The 17770-nt window shown below is 44.5% G+C and overlaps 1 protein-coding gene across 1 annotated transcript; it reads right to left on the reverse strand.

Moving 5' to 3' along the window:
* Positions 1 to 9583: 9583 nt before the first annotated feature.
* On the reverse strand, positions 9584 to 17506 carry UQCRH (ubiquinol-cytochrome c reductase hinge protein). The gene is made up of 4 exons (XM_084786679.1): positions 17345 to 17506; positions 11893 to 11916; positions 11055 to 11216; positions 9584 to 9791 (listed from the first exon to the last, which is right to left on the reverse strand). Exons 1-4 carry the CDS (start codon positions 17396 to 17398, stop codon positions 9759 to 9761), a joined length of 273 nt encoding a protein of 90 aa, XP_084642805.1. The 5' UTR covers positions 17399 to 17506; the 3' UTR covers positions 9584 to 9758.
* Between the last annotated feature and the right edge of the window lie 264 nt (positions 17507 to 17770).

Consider the following 17770-nt stretch of genomic DNA (forward strand, 5'->3'; position numbering starts at 1 on the left):
TTGAGTTAGGGACCAGCCAGGGCTACATAGTGAAACGCTGTCTCAATTTTTAAATTTTACAATAATCAGAGGAATGATGGAATGACTTTGCTACTATTTGAAGAATTGTACTATCCTGAGTAAAGTGTAATATATAGCTCAGTAGAATGCTTGCCTGGCACGCATGCACTGAGGTCCTAGGTCTGATCCCTCCTACTGACAAAACCAATAGCAACAACAAAATGGTCCTTCTTACTATATGGAAATAAACTCCATCTTTCCTGGGCAGAATTCATTAGCATTATCCTGGATAATTACACTGCCATCAGCTTGGTACGAGTTCATTTCAGTTCCTACAAAGACATAAGATACGGGGCCGGAGAGGTGATTTAGTGGTTTGCACATGTTGTGCTTTGCAGAGGACCAGGTTCATTTCTCAGGCTTCCAGCCATCTATATTTCCAGTTCCAAGAAATGTGATGCCTTTCGACATCTGTGGGTACCAGGCACTCACATGGCATACATGCATACATACAGACTTACATTCAAGCAAAACACTCATACACATACATCTTTGAAAGAACAAAACAAAAAGATATGTTAGCCTAGTCAATATAAAATAAACCAGAGGCGTATACTAGCACTACAGTGAACAAATTCTTAGCAGTCCTCTGCTTATTTGCTCTGGATGATTTTCCTAGACATGCCTTACCTCAACAGGATGTTGTTATTATTATGTATTTATTTTACAACAGAGTTTATCTATGTAACCCAGACTAACTTAAAACTCAGTATGTAGATAGGCTGGCCCCAACTCTCAACAATCTTCCTGCTTCAGCCTTCTAAATGCTCAAAGAGTGAGGATGTTGACCTTGTAAAATATGTAAATAAATAAATAAATAAATAAATAAATAATCTGAGTGTAATCCCCAGGACCCACATGGTAGGAGAGAACTAACTCTGTAAATTGTCCTCTGACCACCACAGGAATGCTGTGACATGTGCCTTCCCCAGCCCTTCTCCCAATTATTTAAGGAAAAAAACAAACACTTTTTGGTTTTTGAAGACAGGGTTTCTTTGTGTAGCCTTGGCTTTGTAGACCAGCTGGCCTCAAACTCAGAGATCCACCTGCCTCTGCCTCTGAGTGCTGGGATTAAAAGCGTGTGCCACCATGCCCAGCAGCAGCGCTTAATTTAAAAAAAAAACCAAATGGGAAAACAAAAGAGGGACGGTTGAATTGCATCAAGCATTCTCAAGGTTTCAGGATCTTTTTGTTCTTTTTTACAGTGCTGGGGATATAATCTAAGACCTTGTAGTCTATTCTATCTCCTTCACACTCTGAGCTATTGAAAGCCCTCCAAAGGCTTGTTTGTCTACTAAAGTGTGACGAACTAGAGGTTGGTAAAATTTTGTCATTGTATTATCCATTCATTTACTCACTCATTTGGTTTTTACAAGAAAGGGTTTGTCTGTGTAGTCCTGGCCATCCCGGAACTCTCTGTAGACCAGTCTGACCTCAAACTCAAGACACCTGCCTGCCCTCTACCTCCTGAGTGCTGGGATTAAAGGCATGCGCCACCACTGCCCAGCTGCTGTTTTATTTTTCATTTTATTTACTGAGACGCAGTAAAATGGGAAATGGCACACCTGGGGATTCAGATCCCAGCACCTCATTAAAAAAAAGTAGGGTACTTTCTGTCCCAGGGCCACTGAGGAGAGTCCTTGGGACTTGCTGGCAAGCCAGGCTAGCCAGTCAGCACGCTTTAGGTTCAGTGAGAGATTTTTGTCTGGAAAAAAATAAGATCGAGAATAATTGAGACACCTACTATGAACCTTTAGCCTCATGCACACCTTTACACACAGCAACACATACCTGAAAGTAATTAATCCATAACACATTAAATATCTTTATATTTCCAGAGAAATATAAAAAGTTGCAGGGGTTTTTTGGGGGGGGTTGTTTTGTTTTTGTTTACAAGTCTTTTGCTAATAGGAATGGAGGAATGGCTCATCAGTTAGGCGTGCTTATTATTCCTGCAGAGGACTTGATTGCAGTCCCCAACACCCACATGGGGTAGCTGACCGCCACCTATAACTCTGGCTCCAAGGGACAAGACACAGTCATCTGGCCTCTTTGGGCTCTACACTCACAGGCCCTACACACACTTAAAAATGTAATCTTTTAAACAATTTTTAAGAAATTTTTGGGCCCGGGCGGTGGTGGCACATGCCTTTAGTCCCAGCACTTGGGAGGCAGAGGCAAGTGGATTTGCTGTGAGTTCAAGGCCAGCCTGGTCTACAAAGTGAGTCCAGGACAGCCAAGGCTAACACAGAGAGACCCTGTCTCAAAAAAACAAAAAACAAAACAAACCCACAAATTTTCTGCTAGATTACTTTGTTTAATGAAGGACAGTATCACATTTGCTTCTTCAATCTGTTGAGATACTATTGTTTTTGTTTTGTTTGGATCAGAGATCACCTGCTTCTGCCATTGTCTCCAGAGTGCTGGGATTAAAGGCGTGCGCCACCATGCCCGGCTCTGCTGAGGTATTATTAACTACATTTTTTTCTTTGATATTACATGTACTTGGAGTCAGTCTCTTACCTGTACAGTTATTTGTAAAGTACTGGGTCACTGAACCTATGCAATCTTTCAGGTGTTGTTTTAGTCATTAGATCAAGAACATTTTTTTTTTTTTTTTGGTTTTTCAAGACAGGGTTTCTCTGTGTAGCTTTGGCTATCCTGGACTCCCTTTGTAGACCAGGCTGGCCTCAAACTCAGGTCGATCCACCTGCCTCTGCCTCCTGAGTGCTGGGATTAAAGGCATGAGCCACCACGCTCGGCAATCAAGAACAATTTAATGGGACATGTGTTGTGAGGCTTTTCCTAGGGGAATAAGCATCTGTTCAGTCCAGATAGGGCGCCAATGAAAGACCAAAATAATCCCACACAAGTCGAGCTTGGAGAGCCAGTGGTTTAGTTGGGTTACTTACAGGAGCAGGAATGGAGGAATAGTGACAGGCCTGTGAACAAATCAAGGGCCATTCATACTGGATTGGTACTATTTTCTATTTCTTGTGTATGGGGTGAATGGACACACCCATGTGCATTCCAAAGGGCAGAGGAGGGACACGTGGTACCTGCTCTGTCATGCTTTGTGAGACATGGTCTCTCGCTGAATCTGGAACTAGTGGCTAATCTGGCAGCCCTATTACGGTTTTGGGGCCAGGGTCTTGCTTCATAGCCCAGCCTGGCCTCAAACCCCTGATCCTCCTGCTTAGAAGTCAGATTATAACATGCACCACTACACACAACGTAAGTCCGTGTCTGTCCCCGTTCCCCCCAGACAGGGTTTCTCTGTCCTGGAGCTCACTCTGTAGTAGACTAGGCTGGCCACGAACTCACACAGATCCTCCTGTGCCTCTGTGCCTCCCAAATGCCAGCGAGTGACACCACCTCCTGTCTCACTATGGGGAGACAGGTGGAGAGGGGGAAGGACATGGCTGAGCACACGGAACAACTGAGGGGCAGAGCTAGTGTGAGGACACCCAAGCCTCTGGCTCATGCTCTGCAGCCCTTTCTACTCTCAAAGGCATAAATACTTTCTCAATAGTCCTCTTTAAGTTGTGACCTTCTTTTTGCTGTTGTTTTGTTTTTTGAGACAGGGTTTCTCCATGTAGCCTTGGCTGTCCTGGACAGAGATCCACCTGCCTCTGCCTCCCGAGTGCTGGGATTTAAGGCGTGTGCCATCACACCCGGCTTCCGGCGAGACTCTTGTGTGTGCTTTCTATACACACCTGCAGGCACCTGCAATGATGCATACATACCACACAAAGTACAGACTAATGGTAAATCAGTTAAAAATAGATCGTGTCTGGTATGGTGGTGTGTACCCCTTTAACCCCAGCACTCTAGAGACAAAGGCAGAAGCAGGTGATCTCTTTGAGTTGGAAGTCAGCCTGGTCTACAAAGTTTTTTAGGTGAATACAGGTGCAAATATACATATATACATACATATATACACATATGTATACATACATATACATATATATATATCCTCAGAAGGAAACTCCCCAGAGTGGGTTCTACTGCAGCTGTGGGCTCTGGGGCCTGTGTGCAACAGCCTCCACCCACTGAGCCACCTCGCAGGCCCTACCTTTTGGTTTTATAAGGCAGGATCTGTAGTCACCCTAGCCTCAAATGTGCTATGTAACTCAGCACAGCCTGAACTTCGGATCCTCCTTCACCTCCCAAGAGTTAGGATTACAGGCACGAGCCACCATTTCTGGCTCCTTGGATCCGTGTTTAAGAACTGGCGAGACCCAGCAGGTAGAGAGGTTACAGAAAGGCAGAGGACTCTCCGGTGTCCGGTGCTAGCAGACGGCATTCTCACCTTCTGGACTGGTGGAAGCTAGCGGTCTATGAAGACCTCCCAAAAGGTCTTACATGCAGTCACAAGAGTGTTAGGTCAGGTACAGAAGTGGGCGGTGGATGACTATTAAGGGGACTAAAGACGGCCCAAGGTCATCTGCTTCCAGATGGGCAACATGACAACTCCGCTATTTCAGCCCTAATCAGTCTATTAGCCTTGTAGAATCTCCAACGTGGGCATAGTTTTGAATTGTTTTCTGGGAACTTTAAGCCACCCCATAAGGTTCAACAAGAGCTCACAAGACCTGGGCACAACTCAAATAGCCCCAGTCCTGTTAAGTGTAGTAACTGTTCAGTTTACAGCTATCCAGCTTCCGGCTAGCTTCAGGAAGCTTCACACTCACTTGTAGCTTAGAATTTAGCAAGACTCAAGCATCCTCTAAGCAAAATTCTGGATAATCCCCTCCTTTTTTTTTTTTTAATAACACAAGTATAATAGTTTAATAATACTAAAAATCTATGCGGTGGCATAGGGAAGTGCACTATAAAGTGTCAGCATTGCTGTACATTTGAAATTTTAATAAAAATGTTGAAAACATTTTTTTCTTTGAAACAGTGTCTCACTCTGTAGTCCTGGCTAGCCTGGAGCTTGCTAGGTAGACCAGGCTGGCCTCAAACTCACTGAATCTGCTTTCCAAGTGCTGGGATTAAAGTCTTTGCTATAATGTTCCTCTGTGAGGCTTTCCTTGGTCTCACGAGTTGTGCCAAATTATTGTTGGCATACATGGTTATCTATTTCACTGGGGTTCCTTATGTCTCTACCTCCTTTCTCCACCCCAGTTCCTTCCAACACCCCAACACCAAGTAGGAGAGAAAGGTTAGTGGGGAGAGGGGACGCGTAGGAATCTTTAGCCACGTCCTGCTGCTTAGGGTCGTTGGGTTCCTTGGGGTAAGTCCAATCTTCGTTTCAGGACATCTCCAACTTCTCATCAAAATGCATGAACAGCAACCAGGAGCAGATGCACTCTTCTTTCTCAGTGACCCCACCCCCACCCCCCATGCCCTGCTGGAGAGTCCCCAGAACTAAACTATCCACAGCTGGCAAAGATCACACCCCTCTCGGGCTGCACCAGGCATACAGTTAGCTGCTGGGGACAGTCTGGAGCGGCCCCACACCCTCACCTGGGATTAAGACACTAACATATTTACATGACATAACTGAGTTTCTAAAGACACCAAAACTTCCAATACAGCCGGACGTGGTGGTACACACCTTTAATCCCAGCACTTGGGAGGCTGAGGCAGTTCGCTGTGAGTTCGAGGCCAGCCTGGTTTACAAAAGTCCATGACAGCCAAGGCTACACAGGGAAACCCTGTCTTGAAAAACCAAAAAAAAAAAAAAAAAAAAAAAAAAAATCCACTACATACCAGCAGTCTCCTAATTTAAGTGCAAGGCACTAATTATCATTCACTTTCTCTCTAGGTTATTATTTTCCTTTTATTAATTTTTCATTTTTTGTTTTTTTAGATCTATCATTATGTATACAGTGCTCTGCCTGCATGTACCCCTACATGCCAGAAGAGGGCATCAGATCACATTATAGATGGTTGTGAGCCACCATGTGGTTGCTGGGAATTAAACTCAGGATCTTTGGAAGAGCAGGAGGTGCTCTTAACCACTGAGCCATCTCTCCAGTCTTCATCTGTTTTTCTGTGTAGCCCTGGCTGTCCTGGAACTAGCTCTGTAGACCAGGCTAGCCTCAAACTCACAGAGATCTGTCTGCTTCTGTGTTGCAAATTCTGGGATTAAAAGTGTGTGCCACCACAGCCCATCTCCTTTTTTAATTTTTAATTTTTTTTTTCTTTTAGAGAGGTTTCTGTTGCCCAACTGCTATTAAATCCTTGGTTCAAGCCAGGCGTGGTGTTGCATGCCTTTAATCACAGCACTTTGGGAGGCAAGCCTGGTCTACAAAGCAAGTCTAGACAGAGAAACCCTGTCTCAAAAAGACAAAACCAAAACCAAAAGCCTCCTTGGTTCAAATGATCCTCATCCTCATCCCTTAGTCTCTAGGCCTATTTAGGGAGCCAAGGCAGGACAATCACTAGCTGGAAGCTGGGATTACAGGAATATGCCACCATGCCCAATTTCATTCCTCCTTCCTTTTAAAAAATAAGCATGTGGCCAGGTGTGGTGGCACACGCCTTTAGTCCCAGCACTCAGGGAGGCAGAAGCAGGTGGATCTCTTGACTTTGAAGCCAGCCTGGTCTACAAGTGAGTCCAGGACAGCTAGGCCTACACAGAGAAACCCTGTCTCAGAAAACAAATATATATATATATATATATATGGTGTGTGTGTGTGTGTGTGTGTGTGTGTGTGTGTGTGTGTAGGGGATAGGAGGTAAGGGTCAGGAATGGGGGGCACAAGGCACAGGCTACATGCATATGCCACAGCACATGTGTAGGGGTCAGAGGAATGCTTTTGAGAGTCAGTTTTTGAAGGAGAGAAACCTGTTTTTTAGGATTCCAAGTGCAGGATGAGAACAGTCTCGTGAGAGAACAGGTGATGTTAATTCACTAGAAGAGCAACCACCTCGTGCAGGAGCTTAATTGTTGCCAGCTGAAAAGATGCCGTGAACAGACTCTGGGAGGAGATATATAAATGAGCCCAGAACTGGAGGCAGGGGCTTTTTGGAGACTTGGGGTAGATCTGGCTGTTCATCGCTGCACTTCAAGACTCCTAGAGAGAATCGCTCGAGGGACGGCTTCGGGGCTCCGACTCCTGCTCCTGCTGCGGCTCTGGGCTCTAGTTACCCCAGGTTCCAGCGGAAGAAATCTTACGGCTCACGCTCAGAAAACCATTCCTTGGAACTGATATCCTTAAGGTTTTGTTATTGTGTCCATTAATCCTCATTTCCTATTGTTTTGGTTAGTTGGGTTTATAAATGATGTATGCTTGGTCACTAAGCTGTTAATAAAATATATTGGTTAAGAAAATTGAGCCTACAAGTTTTCTTCTGCCATGTGGGTTCCAGGGGTCAGAATCTGGTTGTCAGGCACGGAGGCAAGTACTTAGTCACAAAGCTATCCTGTTGGCTTCCTTTTAAAAAGTTTTCTTATGTTTGTGTGAGCATTCATATGCATGTGGTGGCTAGAAAGCCATGTCAAGTGTCTTCAAGCTTCTAAGGCTACCAGGCACATATGTAGTATACTTATATACATGCAGACAAAACACTGATATACGCTAAAAAATAAATATTTAGCCAGGTGTAGTGAAGTATACCTTTAAACCTAGCATTTAGGAGGCAGAGACAGGTGGATCTCTGTGAGTTTGAGGCCAGCTTGGTCTACGGAGTGAATTCCAGGATAGGCAAAAACTATATGAGATTCTGCCTCAAAAACACCAAAAACAAAACAAAACCAAAAAAAAACAAAAACAAAAACAAAAAACAAACAAACAAAAAAAAACCCCAACAAAACAAAAAGTAAAAATCTTTAAGCCAGGAGCATGCCTTTGATCTCAGCACTCAGGAGGCAGTAACAATCAGATCTCTGGGAATTTGAAACTAGCCCAGTCTAGTCTATAAAGGAAGCTCCAGACTAGCTAAACTACATAATGAGACCCTGTCTCAACATGACAAATGATATTTTTTTTAAGTTGATTTTATTTTATGCCTTGCTGTTTTGTCTATATGTATGTCTATGTCACAGTGTCAGATCTCCTGGAACTGGAGTTAAAGTTACAGACAGCTGTGAGCTGCCACAAGGGTGCTGGGAATTAAGCTCATCCACTAAAGAACACCCAGTGCTCTTAACTACTGAGCTATCTCTCTAACCCCAATTAAAATAATCTTAAAAGAAAACAAACAAACAAAAACAACAAAATCCTTGTTGTTGGCTACTCAAACCAAAACAACCAACCAAAAAGAGTATAATTTTATATATACAAATATATGAACATCCTATCACTAGGGATTATTTACTTTCTAGATGACAGGAGTTGGTTACATTTTGTCCTTAACATGTTTGAAAAAGAACATGTTTTTTCTGGAGGTAGGGTGAGGATGGGTCCCTTCATGTAGCCTCGGCTGGATTTGAACCCCTGCTCCAGCCCCCTAACTGCTGAGATTACAGGGGTGCATAACCACACCATGCACAGAGCTCCAAATTATATAACATCCTGAAGTAGGGACCAAGGAAACAGCATAGTGGTAGAGTTCTTGCCTAGCATGCATGAGACCCGGGGTTCAACACCTAGCACCACAAAAAAGGGGGGGAATCTCAAAGGAACTGAGTTTGTATCACCTGCCTGTAATCTGATACTCAGATTGTTGAGGCAGGAGGACTAAAAGTTTGAGAGCCACAAAGTACAATTTAGCAATATTTACAAAATAAATGGTGAAATGTAGCCCAGTAGTAAGGCACTGGCCTAGCTGTGGTGGATGTAAACAGGTTTTAGTTTTCATCACAAGTGTGGGATGTGAGAGAGACTTGTGAGAGAACAGGTGATACTTGTCCACTAGAACTGCCTCTAGTGGGGACATGGCCTTTGCCAACTAATAAACATCCTAGTGTGGGCTCTGAGAGGAGATATATGTATCTATATGAGCCCCAAAACAAGAGGCTTGGCTTTTTTGTTTTGGCATTGCTTCTTATTGTTTGGCTCTTCATGATGCTCCCAGAGAGAACAGCCCCGGAGAAAGCGTCCAGGTTCCAGTTGCAGTGACCTTTGCTGAATTGCTGGTTTGCTGTTTAACGGGTCTGCTGGAATCCTGCCGACTACGCCAGTGGAATCGCTCCAAGGAACTGGGTCTAAAAAGGTCCACTACTCCTGTTCCCATTAACCTCTTTTCTCCTATCTAGGGTAGGTAGGTTGGAAGGGAGATTTAAGCATTAAAGAACCCCAAGTAAAGTAGGTTTGAAAAAGCTCAAAGCCTACACCTAGCATGCACAAGAATGTGGGTTCAGGGGGCTGGAGAGATGGCTCAGAGGTTAAGGGCACTGGCTGTTCCTCCAGAGGTCCTGAGTTCAATTCCCAGCAACCATATGGTGGCTCACAACCACCTATAATGTGATCTGATGCCCTCTTCTGGCCTACAGGTGTACATGCAGGCAGAGCGCTGTATACATAATAATAAATAAATAAATATATTTTTTAAAATGTCAATTCAGTTTTAGTGAAAAAAATTAAAAATATTAAGTAAAATAATAAAGAGGGTGGCAGAAGGACAAATAGCAAATCTGCAGATCAGTTTATTAAGATGGAATTACTGCTAATTACATAGAAGAGACGCACTTGCCAAATCAATGAGGTTCTCAAGAACTTACTATACACATTACAAGCAAATGGTTCAAACAAGGGCTGTTCCTGATTCCCAGTGACAAGGCTGAGGCGAATTAATCTGCACATTTACTTCAAGTTTTTGAAGAGTTTGTGGGCCACCTGGGTAAGAAAAAGAAAATAACATCACTTGGCTTGGATGTCATGGCTCACAGGACCTGCATGACCTAGAACTGTTCCTTTCTTGATACACTCATTCCTTCCTTTATGTTGTTTTTCAAGACAGGATTTCTCTTGTAGCTGTCTTGGATGCGTTTTGTAGACCAGGCTGGCCTCAGACTCTCCAAGAACCCCCTGCCTCTGCCTGCCCAGCGCTGGGATCAAAGGCGTGGCCACCACCGCCGACCGACACTCTCATTCTTAAGCTTAAGCACCCATACCCATCCGTGGCCTAGCAGCTCTCCCCAGGCCCCTGACGCTGTCCTGTCTGCAACTCTCAATTGTTTTCATCTACTTCTTTCAGAAGCTGCATATAATCTGCAAGCTTCTATTACATCATCACACAAATCTGTTTTCGGAGTTACCTTGGCAGGAATGTGCTGCCACCCTTCTAGAAATCTAAAGCCTTTATATTCTTGTGCATATATGTGTAGGAACGGAACTGCTGCTCAGTGTGACCTGTGAGAGACAGGATCTCAGGCTCATGGGTGGCTAGGACTGCAGATGTGTGCCCCACAGCGGGCTCTATGCTTGCCCTTCTGAGGAACTGCTAAGCCATTTAACACATTGGCTGTGCCACTTTTTCCCCCCACAGACAAGATAATTTTATTTTGCTGTCTAATTATTTTCTTTAAAAATTTTAATGCTTGATAAAAATAAAACAAAATTTTAGTACTGTAGAAACCTTCTGACGTGTACAATGACTTGTTATGTACAACTTCACAAACAAAAGCATTCAGCTGCCGGTGAAGCCATGCTGAACACCCCACTTTCTGTCCACTGCCCCACATTACTCTAACATGTTACACTACCCTTCAGACACCTCACCCCACCTCCACCCCTAATGGTGATCAAACCCAGCCTCACTGGGCAAGCGTTTTCCTACTTCCATACAGAACATAATCTCAGCACACCTTTAATCCCAGCCTCACTGGGCGAGCGCTCTCCTACCTCCATACCGAATATAATCTCAGCACACCTTTAATCCCAGGCGATTCCAATTTGTACAATGGAGACAACGATACCCACCTCCAACATACATGACAAGGATTCGGGACAATTACGTACATAAAACGCTTGTCACGAAAACTGACATACAGGGCCCAAATAGTAAACGGTTACCGACAGGGCTACTGGGAGTATAACGACTGTTCAAATTGCTGGTCACCTTTGCACTCTGCCCTTCCTGTCTTCAGACTGACTTACACAGTGGTCCCGCGCATGTAAGAAGTCGAAGAGCTCCTCCGTACAATCCTCTTCTGTCTCTGATCGGGAAGACACGCGCTCATCACACAGCTGTAGACGCTCCCGGGCCTTCACACACTTCTCTATCTGCTCACACTGCTCTCTCACTGTTGTTAGGGGGTCCTGACAGAGAGACAGGAGAACAAAACAAAACAAAACAAAACAAAACAAAACAAAACAAAAAACAACATGGAAGTTTCAGGAGACATCTACCATATATATGGTTTGGTCAGCATAATCACCAAATCAACACGAGTTACCATACAGGCCAGCAGGCAGAGCCATACTATAGCCAAAAATGGCAGAATAGGGGCACCTATTTAATTATTTCAAATTTCTGCCTTCCAAGTTTGCCAGCATGCACCGAAAGCCTCAGTCCTGAGAAAAAAGGTAGTAAAGGAAGCCTGGTCCCACAGGAAGTGAGCAGATCTACTGGAGGCATCATTTGTTAACACGGCATTTAGAATTCAGTTTAGGAATCAGGCCTAGCCCTACCTGCAGAGTCAGCCAACGCGAACACGGAGAACTGGCTAAGAGAACTGCCCTCTAGAGTTCTTTATTAAACCACAAGAGCAGTGAGCGCCAGGCCTTCAAGATGCTGCATGATGTCTGGGGTGACCGAAGAAGCCCAAACCTTCCTAAGGCCACGCTCCCAAATACTGCACTGCCCAGGAGGCACCAGAGGCATCGTGCACCACTTCCCCAAGCTGTCACAGAGTCCTTAACAGGCCCTGGAGCTTCATGAGGCTCAAACGTCCTAAGTATAGTAAGGTAGTTCCAAACTGGAGGCCACTCTTACCACTAATTCTTCCTCCTCTTCTTCCTACAAAAGGAAAAGAAAATTAATGTCAGCAGCAATTTTGTAACGTGCACTTCTCCAATCACATTTACACCATAATTATGGAGAAAAGCCTATTAATCATATTATTTCATGATGTTTTGTCATCCTAGCTTTGTTGCTAATCTCAGTGCTAAATCTAACTTTCTAGAACTACCTAATTTTTAGGGATAAAACGCAGTTTGCCTGAAAACACACCTTAAATACACCAGTCAATCTAAACCCATATAGCCAGCCAGTTATTTCCTTAGGCAAATCTCATACACCAACTTTATGTTGCCCCTATCCAGAGCCAAAGGTCAACAAGGGGCCAGCACCATAGTTCAGAGCTCACCAAAACTATTCAAACTATCCAATCCTTAATTTTTTCAAACGTGTGTGTGGCGTATATGCACATGTGTATGCAGAGGTGTATGCATCACTGTGCACGGAGGCCACTGGGTCACCAGGCGCCCAGTCTTGCAGCCAGCTGGCCCTAGTGATCTTCCTCTTGTCCCCTTGGTGTGGGCATTACAAGTGTGTGCAGGGCACGCCTAGCTTGGACACTGGTGACAGGATCCATTCCCCAGTCCTCCCATGCCTGGGCAGCAAGTGCTCTTAAGCACTGAGCCATTTCCCCAGCCCTAATGTGTTTTTGTTTTTTGAGACAGGGTCTCACTATGTAGTCAGCCTGGCCTTGAACTTGTAGCAGGTCCCCTGCTTCAGCCTCCTGGATGCTTACATCACAGGCACGTGCTACAGCACACCCAGCTCCTCTGGTTCCGTTTGCCCGCTTCCCCGTACAGTCCTGCATTATGTGGCATGCCCCTCTCAAGAACTACAAGCAAAAAATTCCCCTGCCCTTCTTTTCCCTCTCTTCCTCCTGCTCTTTTCTTTTTTATTTAACTTTTAATTACATTTTATTGTGTATGGCCACAAACCTGCCACAGCACACACACACAAGTCATTGGACAACTTGTGGAAATCACTTTCCTCCTTCTACCATGTAGGTCCTGGAAGTTGAACTCAGGTTGTCAGGTGTGGAGGCAGGCACTTTTACCATCTTTTACTTTAAGATAGTGTCCTGCCTGTAGCCCTGGCTGGCCTTGAACTCTCCACTGTCCTGCCTTAGCCCCCCAGTCCTAGGACCACACATATACGCCACTATGCCTCGCCCATACATTCTTTCAAAGATACTTGTCTCCATGTTCATTATCTTACCACATCTCATTAGAACAAACCCCAGGATAGTTCAAGCAGACACCACCTCGCTTTCATCAGGAAGGTCTAAGTGTGCAGGACAGGTTATGAATACTTATGAATAGCCTTTAGGGTGTGATTACTCAGCTCCTGAGGAAGTAATCCCAACTTAGAAACAATAGCAGTAGTTATTAAACATTTCCTCACAGTAGACGCAAGCCATCAGATAATCAGATGAGCCCTACAGAATTTAGAGCATTTGGACAGTCTACGGGTGCAGCTCAATGACAGAGCACTTTCCTAATATTGCACAAGGCGCTGGCTCCAGTTCCCACATTGAAAGGGAGAACAAAATATATGCACGCGTGCCTGCACCACCACCCCACACACACACACAAAACACACCGATGTTCAAAACACACCAATGTTCAAAACAAAAACACCACGCCTTGGTTTAAGCAGCTGTGGGGTACTCTCCTGTAGTCCCAGCACGTAAAAGGCAGTAGACTAGAAGCTCAGGTTCAAGTCCAGCCTGGACTGTCATAAAACTGTAATAGCAACTGGTAACCATTGCTAGAAATAGCTAAACTTTGTCTTTATATCCCAAACCAAGTTCACAGAAAACTAACTTTAAAGAGATTGTCATTATTTTATTAAACTACAGACAGGTGTGTGTGGGGGGGGGGGTGTATAAATGTGAATGCAGGTGCCTGTGGAGGCCGGAGACATCAGATACCTAAGAACCAAAGTTACAGGCAATTGTGAGACACCTGATGTAAGTACTGGGAACTGAACTCAGGTCTCTGCAAGAGCCATACTGGATCTTAACCACTGCACCATCTCTCCAGCACATTTTTCTAGACTATTAACTTGAATTTGGAATATGGAAACTCCAGCCCCAAATTTTTAATTTTTAAAAATTCACAAAGATGTCCGGCGTGGTGGCGCACGCCTTTAATCCCAGCACTCAGGAGGTAGAGGCAGGAGGATAGATGTGAGTTCGAGGGCAGCCTGGTCTATAAAGTGAGTCCAGAACAGTCAAGGCTACACAGAGAAACCCTGTCTCAAAAAAACAAAAAACAAAAACAACAACAACAAAATTCACAAAGAGAGGTGCTGGAGAGATGGCTCAGCAGTTAAGAGCACTGACTGCTCTTCCAGAGGTCCTGAGTTCAATTCCCAGCAACCACATGGTGGCTCACAACCAACTATAATGTGATCTGATGCCCTCTTCTGGCCTGCAGCTGTACAAGCAGGCAGAGCACTGTATATTTAACAAATAAATATATATATTTTTTAATTTCACACACACACACACACACACCAAAAAAACAAACAAACAAAAAACAACAACAACAACAACAAAAAACCCTGTAATGGAAGTTTTGGTTTCTTTAAAAATTCAGTTATGAGCCGGGCATGGTGGTGCATGCCTTTAATCTCAGCACTCTGGAGGCAGAGGCAGGCCGATTACTGTGAGTTCGATGCCAGCCTGATCTACAAAAAAAAAAAAAAAAAAAAAAAAAAAAATCGAGTCCAGGATAGTCAGGACTGTCACACAGAGAAACTCTGTCTCAAAAAACCTGAAAAACAAACAAACCAACAAAACCTCAGTTATGTTATGTAAACATGTTTTTGTTTTAATCCCAATTGTGGGATTTTAGTTTGGGCTTCAGTTTGTCCAACAGCTGATAATTGCCTTGTGAGGGGCCTAATCTTTGCCAGCTGTAGTTAGTTTAATTCTATGGACTCCGAGGGGTATAAAGAGGAAAGCTCAGCGAGACAGACAGACAACCAGTGTGGCGGTTTGAAGAGGACTGACAGAGAAAAGGAGGAGGCTGGGAGGAGACAGACTGGAGAGGGGACTTCGAGAAAAATCAGCGCTGGGGGGCGGGGACGACCCTTCAACCACCCCAAACAGCCAGGAGAAGCCAGAAGGTCTATATCCCTTCTCTCCACTAACCTTTCTCTCAGACCTAGTGTTGGGGTGTCGGAAGGGCATGGGGCAGGAAAAGTAGGTAGAGGCAGTACATACCACAAATAAAATAGAGTTTGTTTGTTTGTTTGTTTAATGTATGGGTGCTGTACCTGTATGTACACCTGCAGGCCAGAAGAGGGCATCAGATAATATTCTAGATGGTTGGGAGCCACCATGTGGTTGCTGGGAATTGAACTCAGGACCGCTGGAAGAGCAGCCAGTGCCCTTATCCATTGAGCCATCTCTCCAGCCCATGAAATAGAGTTTAAAACGAAGCGTTAACCCCCCTCCCTAATAAAAGCCTGACATCAGAGCTCAGTGGTAAAGAGGATGCTTAGAATACTTGAGGTCCCCAGCATGATGGCGCACGCCTTTAATCCCAGCACTTGGGAGGCAGAGGCAGGAGGATCGCTCTGAGTTCGAGGCCAGCCTGGTCTACAAAGCAAGTCCAGGACAGCCAAAACTGACACAGAGAGACCCTGTCTCGAAAAACCAAACCAAACAAAAACCAACAACAAAACGAAACAAAAAATAAATAAATAAAAGAATACCTGAGGTCCTGGGTCCAAGGTCCAACACACAACTAAAATTAAAAAGCCCTAAAGCCATCATGTAAAACTGCTTGCTGCCAAGCCTGACAACCCGAGTCTGATCCCGGGAACCTATGTGCAAGGACCTATAGGCCGATGCATTCACACACCAACACCTATACACGCACACCGAAGATGGCTCAAGACGTAAGAGCACTTGTCACTCTTCCAAATAACCCAGCTTCCTCTTAGCACCTATACGGTTGCTCACAATCATTTGTAACTCCAGTCCCAGAGGATCCAATGCCCCCTCTGGCCTCAGAGGGTACTAGGCACGCAAGCGATACATGCAAGCAAAACCGGCTTAAAGTAAAAATAAATTTGAAAAAAACAAACAAACAAAGCAAAATAACCCCCCCTTGAAATTAGCATTCTAGAATTAAGACCACTGTGTCATTTCCCAATTAGCAATGCTACAACCTTAGTAATCGTGTTAAAAATACCATGTCAAACAAATCTAAATTGTGGACTGTTTCCACCAATGAGAAAAACCAGTCACACTGAATAAAATATTTACTCTCCAATAATTATGTATCTTTCATAAAATTAATTCAACCTCATTTTTACTATTTAGTAATCGATTTATTAGGTTTTTTTTTAGACAGAGTCTCATCTATAGTCCTGGCTCTCCTGAAACTTAATATGAAGACCAGGATGGCCTTGAATTCACAGAGATCCTCCTGCCTTTGCCTCCAGAGTGCTGGGATTAAAGGCATGCACCACCACTCCTAACTTCATTAAATTTTTAAGATGTATATGCTGCTGTGGTGGTTTGTGGTACCCTGCTGAACTTTCTGAGCCTGGCTCCAGCACTTTCTGAAAACTGCTGACTAGAAAAAATTAAGGGATAAACAATTTTCCAAATAACGCCAAATCCATACAGTATCAATAGCTTGTCTTGAAAGAGAAGACAAATGTATAGGAAATGTAAGCAAAGTCGAGGCGGTTAGAGCCCTGGCTCTAGGCCATGACGTTTGGGCTGAATTCCCTGCGGCACTGTCCTGCTGTTGTGTGCCCTCAGACAAGATACCAGTATTCGTTAGCACACTGGTCCTCAACCTGGGAAAGAGCTCCCCCTCTCACCGCAGAATTACACTACAGTTTTTTACACGGCCTCCAAAGACACAGATCCTCGGGCATCTCCATCCCAAGAGATAAAGAACCTCTTTTTGTTTGCGGTGCTGGGAACAGACGCAGGGCTTCTTGATGCTAGGCAAGCGTTTTACAGTGAACCTACACCCCATATTCCTGAAACCACTTTTTCACAGAAGGTGGTATAAGGCTAGGGTCCCCATCATCTCCCACCTGAGCTAAGTTAAAAACTATCGTTGGCCTTTTTGCTTCACACACTTGTCAAACCAGAACCTCAAAGCATCAGACTGACTGAAAGCATAGTGTTTCTTTACACAAGTTTAACCGGCATCGCATTATAACTCGTTACACCTTCAGCTCCGTGGGATGGGGAAGCCACCCTGAGAAAGACTAGCCATTAATTTGCCCAAGGTCACAACGAATTCTGAAGGTGAGTAGTGGAAATCACCTCTCAACCCTGCAAACCCTAGGAGATAAATCCGGACCGAGCACCGGGAAGGGAAGGTGCTTTGATGAGCCTGTTCGCGGGCTTCGGGACAGTGAGAGAGAGTAAGAGCCAACCTCCTAGCCTTACCTCTTTGGGGTCTCCGGATCCGGTAAGCATCTTTCGTTCGTCCTCTAGACCCATGTCAGACGCTGCTGGGGATTCAACACGAAGAGCAATATCACTACCTACTCCGCTTCAGGATCAAGAAGGACTAGTAAGGGTCACTCGACGGATATCCGGTGGCCTGCCCGGAAGTGCGGCATACTCCTCGTAGTCTCGAACACATGCACAAATTGGCCTGTACCACTAGCTAGCTGCACCAGGTAGGGGACTTTGGTGTATATGACTGCGAAGAATTTGGGAAGAAACATCTTTTTGGTCACTCCAGGTCCGCAGGTACTGACCTATAATAATTCCCCAAATAGTATTTTCTAAGATACTTGAAATTTCTGCTAATTTATTTGGCATTCTTTTTAGCGTGGTTTCTGTTCCTACCCATATTACTTATGGAAC

The sequence above is a fragment of the Acomys minous genome (genome assembly GCF_964271855.1).
Source record: "Acomys minous genome assembly, chromosome: 6".
NCBI lineage: Eukaryota > Metazoa > Chordata > Mammalia > Rodentia > Muridae > Acomys > Acomys minous.

Coding starts and splice junctions, on each gene's coding strand:
- UQCRH (XM_084786679.1), bottom strand. CDS start 17,398: ATGGGTCTAGAGGACGAACGAAAGATGCTTACCGGATCCGGAGACCCC. Junction 11,917..17,344: donor GATCCGGAGACCCCAAAGAG/GTAAGGCTAGGA, acceptor TTCCTTTTGTAG/GAAGAAGAGGAGGAAGAATT. Junction 11,217..11,892: donor AAGAGGAGGAAGAATTAGTG/GTAAGAGTGGCC, acceptor TCTCTCTGTCAG/GACCCCCTAACAACAGTGAG.